Here is a 14,506-nt window from a genome sequence, read left to right as displayed (position 1 = left end):
AGACAGGTGGATCTCTGTGAGTTTGAGGTTAACCTAGTCTCCATAGTGAGTTCCAGGGAAGGGAAAACTATGAGGAGAGAGCATTTCTGGGGGGTGGGTGGGGCTGTTTCCGGCAATGACCAGGGCACTCTGCCCCACACAAAAGGTTTAGACGAGAAACAGGGACCTACAGGTCATGTCCGTGAGTGGAGGGAATCCAGGGCTGTGGAAGTTAACACAGCTCTCTGGGTCTGCTTCCTAGGAGTGCACACCACACTGAGTTTCTTCCTGAACAGTAGTCATGGCATGTTTTCTAATGAAAAGTGACCCCGATGATTTCCTTTCCAAGGTTTTTATTTCCTTCCAGTGTTTGAATACTTTTAAATTGGCAGTTTTGGGCATTTAGACAGTGTAGCTTTCGGCTTTCATTTTGACTGGTGATTTTCATGCCCAGTCTCTCCTGTCATTTTCTTTCCCCCTTGTTGGAACCCTTCTCAGCCAGCCTCCCTCCTACTTTCGTCTTCTCAGTATCCCCCTGAGTTTAACTAGTTTCTATTTAAAATTTTTGTTGGTTTTGGTGTTTTTAAAAAAATTACTTGGGGCTGGAGAGATGGCTCAGTGGTTAAGAGCACTGACTGCTCTTCCAAAGGTCCTGAGTTCAAATCCCAGCAACCACATGGTGGCTCACAACCATCTGTACTCTTCTGATGTGTCTGAAGAGCGCTACAGTGTACTTATATATAATAAATAAATAAATCTTTAAAAAATTACTTTTATGTGTATTAGTGCATGATCTACACACATATCTGTATGAGGGTGTCAAATTTTGGAGTTACAGTTGTGAGCTGCCATGTGGGTGTTGGGATTTGAACCCCAGTCCTCTAGGAAGAGCAGTCAGAGCCCCTGACTACTGAGCTATTTCTTAGTTTTAGCTTCTTGACCCAGCTGGAACAAGAACAATTTATCACTAAATATATGACCCCCCTTCCCCTAGAGGTAAATTGCTAATAGTGGGGGAGGGGCACCGGGCCCCTCCCACACCTATGATGAAATGTTACCGGGACCACTTTTGTGGTGGTCTTGTGCAGTGAGTTCACAGGTGGAATGGCTATGTCTTGCTCAGAGACATATTTTGCTGTACAACTCCATTTTCGGGCATTCGTTCTTTGTACACCACCTTGGGAGATGTCCCTTGAGCCTTGGAGAGGGTGACAGAGACGGCTCCAGCATCGCTTATTCTTTGCTCTTGGGCCAGTTACAGGATTCTACCCACTGTAATGAGAAGGTTCTCTTATGAAGGATGGACACAATCCTAGACTGTGGTGATATCATGTGTATGAGTGCATCTGCCAGAAGAGGGCATCAGATTCCATTATAAATGGTCGTGAACCAACATATGATGGCTGGGAATTGAATTGATTCTGGAAGAGCAGCCAGGGCTCTTAACTACTGAGCAGTGTCTCCAGCTCCCAGGGTCTTACTCTTTAAAGCAGGCTGGCCCCAACCCTTCTGCTTCAACCTCTCCCTGGATGGTATATTCTTATCTGTACCATTCTCAGTGTTAAGCCAAATTGTACCATAGCCTCTCTTTAGACTCCATTTTCTAAGACTTTTCTGCAAGCTAAACAAAACAAACAAACTGTTGTGGATATCCCTGCCTTACCCTGATATGCTTTCCTGAGGAGGTACAGGGAAAGACCTTTCCTACACTTCCACCAGGAGCTGAGCCCAGCAAATATACCTCCACCTACCACTCCTACTGTCCTCCAAGACTTGACCATTCTGTCCAAAGTAGGGTCAGCCTCTCTCAGTGAATCTACAAAGGGCCTGGGAGACTGAATCTGAGAGCTGAGTGCTTCAGATTTGTGACACCCCAGGGGCGTGTGGAGCCCTTAGGCCACACCCTGCAGCATTCCACCCCGCCCCTGACCGAAGTACTATAAAAGCACGGCTACCTCCTTCTCACTGAGATAAAACCGTCCCGGCGGCTCCGGTACCAGGTATGTGGGACCCTTGGGCCACTTGGGGAGGGAGGTGAGATAGTGCCACAGGGGAAATTCTTGTCCCCTCTACAGAGTAGTGAGCGATTGGGGAAGGACAGTGAAGAGAGACTCGGGGAAACAGGAGGGCAGACTCCCTGGGAAGCATTTGCAATTGAATCTGTAGGGGTTGGGCTCTGAGCGAGGGTCGGGTGGAAGTCGAGGACTGCACCCGTCCGCGAAGGCCCGGAGACAGTGAGGCCCGCAGCTTCACTGCGCTGTTGAGCTGTTTGGACAGTTTAGGTTTCATTTTCCCGAGACGCAGTTTCGTTTCACTCGCCTGGGCCCGCCCCTTTTATTCAACATGTCTTTGCAGGGTCCAGCCTGTGACAGCCCATCCAGGCCCGGACGCTGGATCAACACCTGTGACATCACATGTGCGCTCCCGCTGCTACATCTGTAGTCACATCTACAGCCACCTTGGCCTAGGAATCCACACTTAAATTGGGAACCTAGGTGGCTATAAGTTCTCAAACCTCATCTGTGACCCTCAACACCCTAATACCTGGGTCACACTTGTGAAACTTCAATTCCCACCTGTGACCAACAATCCTAACGTTTAAAACATATTTATGAAACTTGGTTACACTATCTGTGGCTAAAACCATAAAGACACCCAAGGGACTCTTACCTTATTTGTAATACTGCCTCAGTGACTGCAAGTCATCAGAGTAGTAGCACCTACTTTCTCCCAGACTGCCCGTGTAGAAGGAGCAATGGCCGAAGTGAGGTGAGAACATGCCTACCCTGGTTGTATTGGGTCCCATATCCCTTGCATTGGCCCTAATCCTAGCATGGCTGCCCTGCTTGCAGGGGGGTCCAGCGAGTGCTGTTCGGAGACTGGCTCTTGGGTGAGGTCAGTAGTGGCCGGTACGAGGGGCTGCAGTGGCTGAATGAGGCTCACACAGTCTTCCGTGTGCCCTGGAAGCATTTCAGCCGTAGGGATCTGGATGAAGCTGATGCACAGATCTTCAAGGTGGTACCCAATCCTGCCCTCCTTATAATCCGCCACAACTCCTGGGGAATCCAGCCTTAACCCATGCTCTCTCCTCTCCTTCAGGCCTGGGCTGTGGCCCGAGGGAGGTGGCCACCTAGTGGAGTTAACTTACCACCCCCAGAGGCTGAGGCTGCTGAGCGAAGAGGCTGGAAGACCAACTTCCGATGTGCACTCCGCAGCACAGGGCGCTTTATCTTGCGTCAAGACAACTCAGGGGACCCTGCTGATCCGCACAAGGTGTATGAACTTAGCCCGGAGCTTGGATCTACAACTGGTGAGGAGGGCCATAGATAGGGAGGGCCGTACACGGCCGCTGCTGTTTTGGTTGCTTCAATGGTTTGACTTGTGGTTTTTGAAACTAGTTGTAGATTCAGTTCCTCTCCTTTCAAGGTGTGTGTGTGTGTGTGTGTGTGTGTGTGTGTGTGTGTGTGTGTGTGTGTGCGCGCGCGCGCGTGCACGTGTGCTTGCACTTCCTCCTAAGTCAGAGCCTTGGGCTGAGTGAGGTGCTTTGGGAACAGAGGGTGTGAGGAATAGAGAACTTTTGGAACTGCTCAGGCACCATAACCAAGTTACACATCAGCCTCAGATCCGAATCCTCTCCCTTCTCCTTCAGGCCCAGCTCTGGAGAACAGGGAAGAAGTGACCCTCAGCAGTGCCCTACCCACACAGGTACAGTCAGGTTCATTCTTTCTAGGTGTGGGCGATTGGCAGCCGCCTACCACAATGCTTTCTCTTGCAGGGTATGTCCCTAGGATCATTCCTGGCAAGAGGAAATGCTGGGTTGCAAACCCCAAGCCCTCTGCTTTCTGGTGATGCTGGGGACCTCTTGCTTCAGGTTCTGCAATACAGCCACCTACTGGACTCTGAGTCTAGGGCGGACTCAGTCCCACCACAGGCTTCTGGTGAGAGACAGGAACTATTACAGAGCTGGGGTCAAGCTAGAGAACCCCATCTGCCTAAGGCTATGAGAGGGAGGACCACAGAGCCCTTGCTGGGAGGAGGAAAGATAAGGGTGCTAGAATGACAGGGGTAAGATTGACAGGCAGCTCCAACTTGTCCTCAGGCCAGGAGCAAGAACACCTTCCTGAGGAGCCCCATGCAGCATGGCAGATGGAAGCTACCTCCAGCCCCAGGCTTCAACACCCAGTTCTGATGACTGGTGAGGAACCGGGGACCTGTTGGTGTGGGGTAGAGCTGAGGTGCTAGCACAGCTCTTCTCTACTACATACCTAGATCCTAAGCAGAATACTGCTCCACTGACCCTCATACCAGTGCCCCCAGTGGGAGGCAAATAGGTCCTTGGCAAGGAGTGTGGGCAAAATGCCTACCCATACCCATTACTCAAACTTGGTCTATATATACCCAGAGCGCAACCTTGGGTCCCTGGATGTGACCATCATGTACAAGGGCCGCACAGTGCTACAGGCAATGGTGGGGCACCCCAGATGCGTGTTCCTGTATAGCCCCGTGGGCTCAGCAATAAGAACTTCAGAGCCCCAGCCGGTGATTTTTCCGAGCCCCGCTGAGCTCCCAGATCAGAAGCAGCTGCACTACACAGAGACTCTCCTACAGCATGTGTCTCCAGGCCTTCAGCTGGAGCTTCGGGGGCCATCACTATGGGCCCTGCGAATGGGCAAGTGCAAGGTGTACTGGGAGGTGGGCAGCCCTATGGGCTCCACCAACCCCTCCACCCCAGCCCAGCTGCTGGAGCGCAACTGCCATACTCCCATCTTTGACTTCAGCACTTTCTTCCGAGGTCAGTGAGGTGTCTGTCTGGGGTGCTTGTCCTTTGGGGCTTGGAGCCTTTCTTAACCTGCTCACCAGAGTGATCTCCTTAACAGAACTGGAGGAGTTCCGGGCCCGGAGGCGACAAGGATCACCACATTACACCATCTACCTGGGTTTTGGGCAAGACTTGTCAGCAGGGAGGCCCAAGGAGAAGAGCCTGATCCTGGTGAAGGTAGAGCCTGGGTTTGCCAAGTAAAGATGTGTGGGCTGCTGGGTAAGCTGGGTAAGAGCCCTAACATGTACTTTCCACAGCTGGAGCCATGGCTGTGCAAGACACATCTGGAAGGCGTGCAGCGTGAGGGTGTGTCCTCTCTGGACAGCAGCAGTCTTGGCCTGTGCTTGTCTAGCACCAATAGTCTCTACGATGACATTGAACACTTCCTCATGGACCTGGGTCAGTGGGCTTGATTCAGAACCCCAACTTCCAATAGAGTTCAGAACCACTGCTGCCCTGGCTCAGGCTTATTCCTTGGCTATATGTCATCTCTAGTGGACCTTGTGGAGTCCCTTGAAAGAAGGTGACCCCCCACTCCCTACACACTAGGCCTCCTTTGTAGCACTCATCTTTACAATAAAGAATTGGTTGGGTTACCATACCTCTCACTGGATACAAACGCTTTAAGACAGGAATGGGGAGGGGCTGGGGATTTAGCTCAGTGGTAGAGCGCTTACCTAGGAAGTGCAAGGCCCTGGGTTCGGTCCCCAGCTCCGAAAAAAAAGAACCAAAAAAAAAAAAAAAAAAAAAAAAAGACAGGAATGGGGAGCACATGTATGGTGCCCAGCGTGCTTGGGAAGGTGAGCTCTGTGTGTGTGTGTGTGTGTGTGTGTGTGTGTGTGTGTGTGTATGTGTGTGTGTGTGTGTGTGTGTGTGCGCGCGCGCGCGCGCACCTAAGCCTCTGAAACCTACAGCACTGTGTCCTATCTCCTAACAGAAGCACAAAGCAACTAGAGTAAGAGAGCCCGTCAGGAGTAAATGCTGACAGCTGGCTGCGTGGCAGATACAGAAGCTTCCCACTGAGCCGTCAGGCTTTCTGAAACCAAAATTACTTCCCCTCTAAGCACCAGTCCATAGAGAAATTTCTAAAGATAAGCCATCTTTGATAAATTAGACCACAATGGAAACAGTGTATCTATAATATACATATAAAAAGTCCAGTTTTCAATTGTAAGCAAGACAGGTGCAGACAGGTATCATGAGAACCTCAGAGGCAGGAGTGCTGGTAGCCCCATTTCTTTCCTACTGGGGACGCCTCCCCACACAGTGGCTAGCCTCAGGTCTCAGCACCTTGAGTGGGTGGCTCCTCTCCAGCTTCAGTCTTCTTGTGCTTGCGCATATGCCTGTATTTGTCCACATAGGCCTTCACCAGGTTGGCCACCTTTACAGGGTTGATTTCGCCACTCTTGCTGTGGCAGATCTGAAGACAAAACACATTACTCTGAGTGCTCTCTCAACCTGTCACAAAGATCAACTCAACCTTGCCCCTTGGCCTTGTTATGGGTACTTGTACGCCCACACTACACACATCTATAATCACACTTCACAGAACTGCTAAGGTTTATCTTCCTGAGTCAGAGGTCAGAAAGAAGTTAGAACTGGTTCCTATAGAAAGATCTGCCTGTCTCTCAGAGACTTAGTTCCTCCAAAGACCCAAAGAAATTAGGGGGTTGAGGACATCTGAAATTCCTCATCTATTATTTTATTTTTAACGAGCATTGTCTGAGGGACACTTTGTAGGACACAGGACTCATCTAAGGCTTCAGCCACTTGGCTTAGCTGGCTGACTCCACACTTAACAGACCCAGGAGTCCAATCAAATATGAAATGGCAGCTCTCTGACACATACAGATTTAGCTATTCTGTGTCACTATGTTCCTTGCAACCCCAGGCTTGCCTGCTTGCAGCCTACCTTCTGCACAGCTTTGCGCAGGATGTCCTTGTACTCCTCCTTGGTCACCTCTCTCTTCTGGTAGAAGGGTTTAATGGCCAGCTTCACTTCCTCCACAGCCCGTTCCTGCATGTGCAGCTTCTTCATGTACTAGGAGTGAGGAGGACATGTGTGACCCTGTGGCAAGATGGCCAAAACTGACCTGTGGGCCCTTTGGTGAGAAGCCAGTAGTTCTGGGATATTCATTTGCCAAAGAACACTAAAGGAAATGGGCAGGCTGCTCTCTCACCACCCTGACCAAGCCTCCAAGACTGGATACTGTACTTAAAATCAGGCCCAAATAAGACAGGGGCTGTGGAAGGACAGGCAGTAGCACTCACCTCCTCCTTTTTGGTCTTCTCAGCAGCTGTTTTGGGAGTAGCCGTCCTTTCTTCTGAGTTGTTGGTGGTTGGAACAGCTAGCTCTGAGGCTGTAGCTGGCATAGTGGGCACTGGGGCCAGGTTCTGTGCTGCACCACAGCTTGCTAGGGGAAGGGTCCCCTGCAGAATCAACTGGACTGAGGGCTGGTTGACCAGTGCATAGGGCGGGATGCTTGAGGGCTGAGCCAGGGGTGGTGGCATGTTGGGGCTGTAAACCTGGGCAAGAATACCCCCTGCTGAGTGCAGAGTCCCAACAGCTGGAGGCCCTTCTGCCCTGGGAACACCAGGGGGCTGTGTAGAAAGGAAGTAGTACCATGAAGTCTAAGCCCTGAGCAGGGCAGCCCAAAAAGCCCAGCACAAGGACCATGCCCCTCTAGCCCAGCACCCACCTGAGAGGGATCTGCATCAGGTAACCCAGACTCCTGGAGCACGTGGATGGGAGGGGGCAGCTCGGAGAATGGTGCCTGCTGAAATCCTATGAGGGCCCTGTCCTCTGCATCCCAGTCTCCTTCCTGGGGCCTCTGGGGCCTCTGAAGTGGTGTCCCTGAGGACCCAACAGACAGGGAGTTTGGATGCCTTGTGGTCAACCCTGGCCAAAACATTTTCAGAGAACCAGCAGTAGGAACCAAGGCCAACCTGCAGATGTGTCTGTTAGAAGCTGGACTTGAGTAGGGGCCCCAGATCGTCAGGAGAGGCTCTTAAGGAGGCTGCCTTCCTGCCTCAATGCCTGTTCTACACCCCTGACCCACAAGGACAACCATCACCAGGGTCATAGCCAGGGGCAGGACAAACTCACTTGGATCTCTGTCCAGGGCTGGGGTGCTGGCCTCTGCTTCCTGCAGGTTCCAGGTGACTCTTTTCACCAGGGTTCTGGATCGCAGCAGTGGGGCCGGGGCCACAGCATCCTTGGGCCTGACCACTTCACATCCTCTCCCACTCAGCAAAGGACTGTCCTTTCCCATGGGCAACACACCTGGGGTGCTCAGAGTTGTAGCAGTGGTCTCTACAGTGTCCTGCCTGAGCAGGCACTGGTCTGAAGGGGCCAATGGCTGGGGTGCAGGCTTTGAGATATCTTCACTGTGAATTGGTAACACCTCCCTCTGGGTGACAGGTAAAGTACTGTTTTGTGGAAGGCTGGCTGGGGGCAGTATGGGGTTTGGTAGGAAGTCTCGCTCAGGGGAGGAGTCTGTACTCTCAGGGGAAGGAGGTGAGCTCATATCATCGAGCTGGATGAAGATGGCTTCATTTGAAAAATCCTCAAAGACGTGGCCTGCCTCCACAGAATCACCATAATCAAGGTCCTCAGGCACACATGAAACTGACTCTGCGAGGACAGGAGGGACTTCTGGAGGGTTCAGGTCAGCCACAACCACCTCTGGCAGGACACTTACTACCTCTGGCAAGACACTTACTTCTGAGACTGGAGGCTTGGTAGAGTGGTCTCCATCCTGCCGTGGCTCCCCCTGTGGAGCAGGGGCTGGGGAAACCTCCCTCACAGCCCCCTTCTTCTCTGGGGAATGGGGATGCTTCTCACGAGAATGTGGCCTTCGTGTCCTATGCTCCACACTGGGTGACCGAGACCGCCACCTCCTTCTCTCCCGGGACCGAGTCATACTCTCCTTCTTGTCCATCCGCTCTCGGCTCCTCTCCCGATGTTTATGTCTCCGGTCCCTCTCCAGGCTGCTGTGTGGTGAGCCATCCCTGCCACGAGATCTGGACCCTGAATGCCGCCTCTTCCGTCTCCTACTCTCATGGCGCTCACAGGAGGAACTGCCAGGACTCCCTGAGCGGGACCTGGACTTCCTCCAGCATCTGCCATGACCCCAGGGACCCCGTCTATGCTCCCTGTCTCTGTCCTTCCTCCTCTTTGCTCTGTCCTGGCTGCTGGCACGGTCACTGGAAGACCTCCGGCTCTTAGTCTTGGCTCTGTGTCTCTTGGTGTGTTCCTCGGTAAATGGAGATACTGAGCGTGAAGTCCTGTCCCTGGAGCCTGAGCGAGTGCTGGATCGTGTCCTCTGGTGCTCTCTGGCAACCTTCTTCTTCTTCTTTGTTTTCTTCCTGCTTCGGGAGCTGGAGGTGGAGCGGGAACGGGATGAGGCTCTGAACTCCACAATTCTGTGGGTGGTTATCTGTGGAGCATCTGGGCTTGGAACACTTGGCTCCTCGACAGTCACACATGTCACTGTCCGCTCCTCAGAGCCAAAGAAGGGCGTACAGGACACTCCATCCTCATCATCCCAAGGGTCTGGTGGGGATGGCCTCTGTGCTCGGGCTGAGGAGCCCTGAATTTCTGTAGGCTCTATTTCACCTAGTCCTTCTTGCTCCAAATCAGAGGCTCCCTCAGCAGGTCCCTTGCCAAGTAACTCCAGCATGCCAGAGACAGGCTCCCCAGGGGGCTGGGGATCAGGGTCCATCTCAGTCCCAAAGACGCTTTCTACTCTGTAGGAGGTAACACAGCGCACAGTCTGGAAGGCTGGGGCCTTTGGGCTATTGATGGAGATAGTTCTTGTGATCTCAGAGGGCAGAAGGCCTGAACCAAGACTCTCTGGGCTGCTGCTAGGAGGGCTAGAGTCTGAGCCAGTGGGATCAAAGGGGTCATAGATTTCACTTTTGAGTTGTTTCGGCTTCTTGATGGAGAAGAGGGGTGAAGGGTTCTCCTTCCTCTGTACCTTGCTGTCTACTGGCCGGAATGTGTTACAGAATCCAGGGCTGGACAGCTGGCTGCAGTGCGCAGTGTTCCCAGGGATGTTGATCCTGAAGCTTTCAAAGCTAGACCCAATGCCCTTTCCTCTTGAGGGCCCTAGAGGAGCTAGGTTGCCATGGGAGCTGGGCGCAGGAGGTCGAGAACCACTTGTGTGTGAGCCAGTCTCCTGGGGACCCCTGCTGCTGGGCTCACTGTCAGCCCGGCCTCGTCCTGGCTGCCCAGGGCCTTCCCTGCCAGTCAGGCGGCTGATGCATGCGCTGGGGAGCTCGACAGTCTGACCGCTGGCTGGGGCCTGGTCCTGTGTGCTATTACTGCCATCCCTGCGGATCTTTGGTATCCTGGGGAGCTTGGAGAAATCAGGTCTCCTGGGATCTGTTTTCTGAGGATGCCCAGGAGCTATATTTTTAGATGGAAAGTTAGAATGAGTCATGGTCTTAGTTGAAGCAGAACCAACCCGTACATTGGAGCCATTGAGTCGGGGGCTGTTACTGTGTTTCCATTTAGGTCTGCTCTCATCTGAAAGGTTCCCAGACAGACCTGAACGAGGGGTCACTGATGAATCTGACCTCACAGGTGTCTGCACTATTTGGGCAGGGAGACAGCGCAGAGCTGTTCTGTCCCCACAGCTCAGCCCTGAGTTTGGTCGTCTGTCTCCTATGAGTCCACCGGATACGCTCTCTGAAGGTAGTGCCCCAGGCTGCAGGTTGTCTCTGAGCCTGGACTCTTCTCTGGATTGAGTCACAGAATTTCGCTGAAGAGAAACAGGAGCTAAAAAAAAAAAGTCAGATAGCAAGCCTTCCCACTTCCTTTAACAAGTTCGATGATTTGTGAACACAACAGACACTGAAACTGAAACTAGTTTTCAGGGTAGACACTAATTGTCCCTCCACAATGGAAGTGTTATGACTCAGCTGTCCCACTGCCTACCTGAGGGACCATAAATGGTCCCCTGCCATGTAGTCTTTCTCTTTTCAGAGAGGACTGTGGTTCAAATGTATCCCATTCAGTGTGACAGACAAGAAGCTGCAGATGGAGACGCTGTCCACTCTTGACCATATTGGCTCATGGGACACTGCACTAAGTATCTGAACTGTCCTAGAATTGTCATACTCACTTAATTATGCAGACCCTGACAGAACTCACATTGGCTACGTTCTTAGCAGTGTTGCCCCCAACTCAGGGCAAAGTCTGGGAACCTTTCCAACTCATCCATTTCTAGGACTGTGATTTTTTACATTTCCACATCCATAAGGAAGGGCAGCCCATGGTGCTCACCTGCCCTCTTGGCGCTGAGAGAGCCATCCCGGTGTATGACAACATCAGCACTGCTCATCATCAGGAGGCTCTGGCCACACAGGATGCTCCCCAGCAGGTCAGGGACGGGGGCCTCCTCCACACTGGGCTCTGGGGCCACAGCAGGGAGCTGCCTCCTGTAGACAGATGAAGAGAGTGGTTCTGCTAGCTTGGTTCCTCTGTATTCCCACTCACCAGCCCTATCATGGGGATCAAGTGTGTAGGGAGATCACCTATGACATGTATGCCCCACTTAAGGCATGAGCTGGCAGGAACGTTATCTCTACCTGTTGGTCACTGTGGACCAGGACTGCTGCCTCACTCAAAGACCCTTTCCCTTTTAGAGGCTAAGGCCAGTGTGGCTAGCAGCTGTGCTACTTGACCCTGAGACAATTAGCTTTGACTTAGCACTCAGAGCCAACCTCAACTCAAGCACATGACACCAAGGGTAGCTAGCTGCTCAGTCACATCACCGAGGGCCATATGGAAAGGAGAGACAATTTAGTCCCATGCCCTCATCCACCCCAGAAGCCCCATACCTAGCGAGTCCCATGGCGACAGGTCTGGCCACAGGCTGGTGAGACTGCAGGGCTGAGCGGGACAGCACTCTCCTCTTGGCACTCAGAGGGGAAGGCGGATCTGCAGACTGTTCTCCATTGCTGGATGGGACACATGCCAAGGGGACACTGACACAGCAGACCTGTGACACTGACATGGTGCCACATGCAGCCTAAACAAATCTGAGGATGAGCTGGGGGCACTGGGACAGTCACCATTGCAATTACCTGTCAAAAGGGTCTAGTGCATAGGGATCTCCAAACAGTGACAGAGAAGCTGCTCCAATATCTGCCCTCATCAGCCCAAGAGAGGGGTCCACAGGCTTGTATACTGATGGCATGCTGGTGCCACGGACAGGCCTGCGGAGGCCTAGTGTTCGTGCAATGCGAGAACGAGCTGTGACTTCGTTCTGAACCAAAGTGATAGAAAAAAAATTAATGACTGGCACATAGCATTTAAATAGCCACAGGAGGAACAGTTGTGGACTTTTAACACTATCACAATTGTAATCATTCCCAAGATACTAAAATCGAGCACCACATGCCACTTGCTCTAGTTCTGAGTAAGGAACAGAGCCAACACCCTCGGCTGAGACCTCTCCCCAGGTCTGTCCACACGTCCACCATGGGCGATGGCCCCACATGTTCTACTAGGGGGTCAAAAGGAAACACAGTAATTGCAGAGGGAGAAAGTGAGCTCAGGATGGATTCTAGTATGGTCTAGAACTTTCTAGAAACAAGAAAGGAAGAACTGATATTGTCAAGCCCTTAGGCCTCAGGGCACAAAGTAAGTGCTAAATGACCACAGAATCCAAGAACATTGTCAGATACCTAACTTCCTCATAAATTTAATCACAGCCAGAAGAATCTGCTGACATCCAGAACAAATGTTCTAACTACTAAATATTTAAACATGTCTTTATATTACAAACATACACTAAAAAACTTACTTATCAGGCAATGGGTAACAAGTATAAATTCAAATAAAACACATGGTCAAGTTTTTGTGTGTGTCCCCCATGCCCTCCCGCCCCCAGCATTCTGCGTCTATAAGTACCATGTGTGTCTCATGACAGCAGGGCTGAGTGAGAACACAGTACTTGATGTGGATATACTGAACACAGGCTTCTCACACACGAGGCTCCCTAAGACAGCTCCCTAAGACAGACACTGACTATCTGCCCTGAGGGTTTCAACTCAGCCTACCCACACCTGTTCCTAGTTTAGGATTGAGAGCCCTTTGATCTAACCAGCCAGTGACCATAAGAAGGTGACTCGAGCCCTGCTGGCCCTCCCCTCTGCCTCTATGTTTCAGGGCTCATCATACATAATCCTTAACATACCCTACTCCAAAGGACCTAGAAGCACACCCACCCGCCTATAGAGCAGCAGAAACAGCCACGTTGACACTTCTGCAGCAGAGGCATACAGAGGAGCAAGACTGGCTCATCTAGACACTTCTGCTATATCCTCACCTTCAGCTTCCTCCCTTTCGTCCTCCTCACACGGTGCTGCCGTTTCTTGGCTCTTGTACCCCCACTCTTACTTTTCACAGATGACCTGGACCGGGTTTTCTTCCTTCCCAGTACTTTCTTTCGTCTCCCTGAAAAGACAACATTGAATGTCTGTGATTCAGTACTGCAGGGTCTTTTCTGACTTGGGTGACCCAGTCCTCCAAGCTCTGTTAGAGCAGAGCTTAGGAAGCTACGAAGAGGGTCTGGGCACCTCAGGACTACCATGTGCTGGCTTTAATCTTACATACAACTCACACACAAAGTTTATTTTTTATGTGTGTGTGTGTGTGTGTGTGTGTGTGTGTGTGTGTGTGTGTGTGTGTGTGTGTGAGTGATGCAAGCACGTGCCCTTGGAGGAAAGAAGTGGGCATCAGATGCCCTGGCACTGGAATTATATGTAGCTATGAGCCATTCACCGTGGGTACTGGGGCCGGTCCTCTTGGAATAGCAGCAAACACTTTTCTTCAACTGAGCCATCTCTTCAGTCCCTGCTCTTGAGACAAGAGTTATGTCTCATGTAACCCATGATGGCACAGTATACAGCTATGGATGACCTTGAACTCTTGATCTGTCTACTGTGCTTCACAAGTGCTGTATGCCTGGCCTGCTTAATTTTTATTTTATGTGTTTTGAAACAGGATTTCTCTGTAGTTGTAGCTATCCTGAAATTCACTCTGGCCTCAAACTCAGATTCGCCTGCCTCTACCTCCCAAGTGCTGGGATTGCAGGCCTGTGACACCACCACCCGGCACTACTTTTTCATTTATTTACTTTTTTTAAGGACTTTTTTTTTTTTTTTTTTTTTACTTTCTTCAGACACACCAGAAGAGGGCATCAGATCTCATTATAAATGGTTGTAAGCCACCATGTGGTTGCTGAGAATTGAACTCAAGACCTCTGGAAGAGCAGTCAGTGCTCTTAATCACTGGGCCATCTCTCCAGCCCCTAAGATTTTTATTTTATGTGTACTGTTTAATTTTTGTTGTTTTGCATATATATATGTTCATTCATGTGAGGATGTCAGTCCCTTGGAAATGAAGTTACAGACAGTTGTGAGCTGCCATGTGGGTGCTGGAAATTGAACCTGAGTTCTTTGGTAGACCAGTCAGTGATCTTAACCACAAAGCCATTTTCCAGCCACTATTTATTTTTGCTTAATTGTCTAAGTCTGTAGCTGGTCTGGAACCCATGGAAATTCTACTTCAGCTTCTCAAGGATTACAGATGTGAACACATGCCTCACCTAAGAATTTTTTTGAATATTTTATTTTATTTTACATGTGACTACCTACTTTGTCTACACGTGCATGCGTAAGTCCACTACCCAGGCA

At 51.1% G+C, this 14,506-nt stretch overlaps 2 protein-coding genes across 17 annotated transcripts in view; one reads left to right on the top strand and one right to left on the bottom strand.

The window, feature by feature from the left end:
• Positions 1-1,811: 1,811 nt before the first annotated feature.
• On the top strand, positions 1,812-5,399 carry Irf7 (interferon regulatory factor 7). 3 transcript variants are annotated; one of them, XM_006230540.3, is made up of 10 exons: positions 1,812-1,979; positions 2,335-2,748; positions 2,832-2,994; positions 3,079-3,289; positions 3,629-3,684; positions 3,755-3,917; positions 4,079-4,174; positions 4,382-4,771; positions 4,857-4,975; positions 5,056-5,399. In XM_006230540.3, exons 2-10 carry the CDS (start codon positions 2,735-2,737, stop codon positions 5,209-5,211), a joined length of 1,368 nt encoding a protein of 455 aa, XP_006230602.1. In that variant the 5' UTR covers positions 1,812-1,979; positions 2,335-2,734; the 3' UTR covers positions 5,212-5,399. The 3 variants fall into 3 exon arrangements, with proteins under 3 accessions (XP_006230602.1, XP_006230603.1, NP_001028863.1); XM_006230541.2 differs by having other exon boundaries at positions 1,836-1,979; positions 3,851-3,917; NM_001033691.1 differs by lacking the exon at positions 1,812-1,979 and having other exon boundaries at positions 2,332-2,748.
• A 477-nt stretch (positions 5,400-5,876) lies between these two features.
• Positions 5,877-14,506, bottom strand: part of Phrf1 (PHD and ring finger domains 1) — a 33,215-nt gene continuing 24,585 nt past the window's right edge. For 6 of the 14 annotated variants that reach the window (XM_039098028.2, XM_006230511.5, XM_006230510.5 and 3 more), the window contains exons 10-18: positions 13,138-13,265; positions 11,891-12,072; positions 11,645-11,764; positions 11,088-11,242; positions 7,905-10,580; positions 7,498-7,697; positions 7,070-7,399; positions 6,711-6,839; positions 5,881-6,218 (exon numbers count right to left, since the gene is read on the bottom strand). In XM_039098028.2, the coding sequence (XP_038953956.1) occupies positions 6,075-6,218; positions 6,711-6,839; positions 7,070-7,399; positions 7,498-7,697; positions 7,905-10,580; positions 11,088-11,242; positions 11,645-11,764; positions 11,891-12,072; positions 13,138-13,265 (4,064 nt within the window). In that variant the 3' untranslated portion in view covers positions 5,881-6,074. Of the gene's footprint in view, positions 6,219-6,710; positions 6,840-7,069; positions 7,400-7,497; positions 7,698-7,904; positions 10,581-11,087; positions 11,243-11,644; positions 11,765-11,890; positions 12,073-13,137; positions 13,266-14,506 lie in introns of those variants that run through there. The other 8 variants (XM_063280803.1, XM_006230514.5, XM_063280804.1 and 5 more) reach the window with 6 other exon arrangements.

This window comes from Rattus norvegicus, chromosome 1 (assembly GCF_036323735.1).
Source record: "Rattus norvegicus strain BN/NHsdMcwi chromosome 1, GRCr8, whole genome shotgun sequence".
Taxonomy (NCBI): domain Eukaryota; kingdom Metazoa; phylum Chordata; class Mammalia; order Rodentia; family Muridae; genus Rattus; species Rattus norvegicus.
This window is presented reverse-complemented; position numbering and strand designations above follow the sequence as displayed.

What these genes read in the sequence shown, in the direction of transcription:
- Irf7 (XM_006230540.3), top strand. An exon ending in AGTCCCACCACAGGCTTCTG is followed by an intron (nt 3,918 to 4,078) that starts GTGAGAGACAGG and finishes ACTTGTCCTCAG; the next exon opens with GCCAGGAGCAAGAACACCTT. An exon ending in CTTCAGCACTTTCTTCCGAG is followed by an intron (nt 4,772 to 4,856) that starts GTCAGTGAGGTG and finishes TCTCCTTAACAG; the next exon opens with AACTGGAGGAGTTCCGGGCC.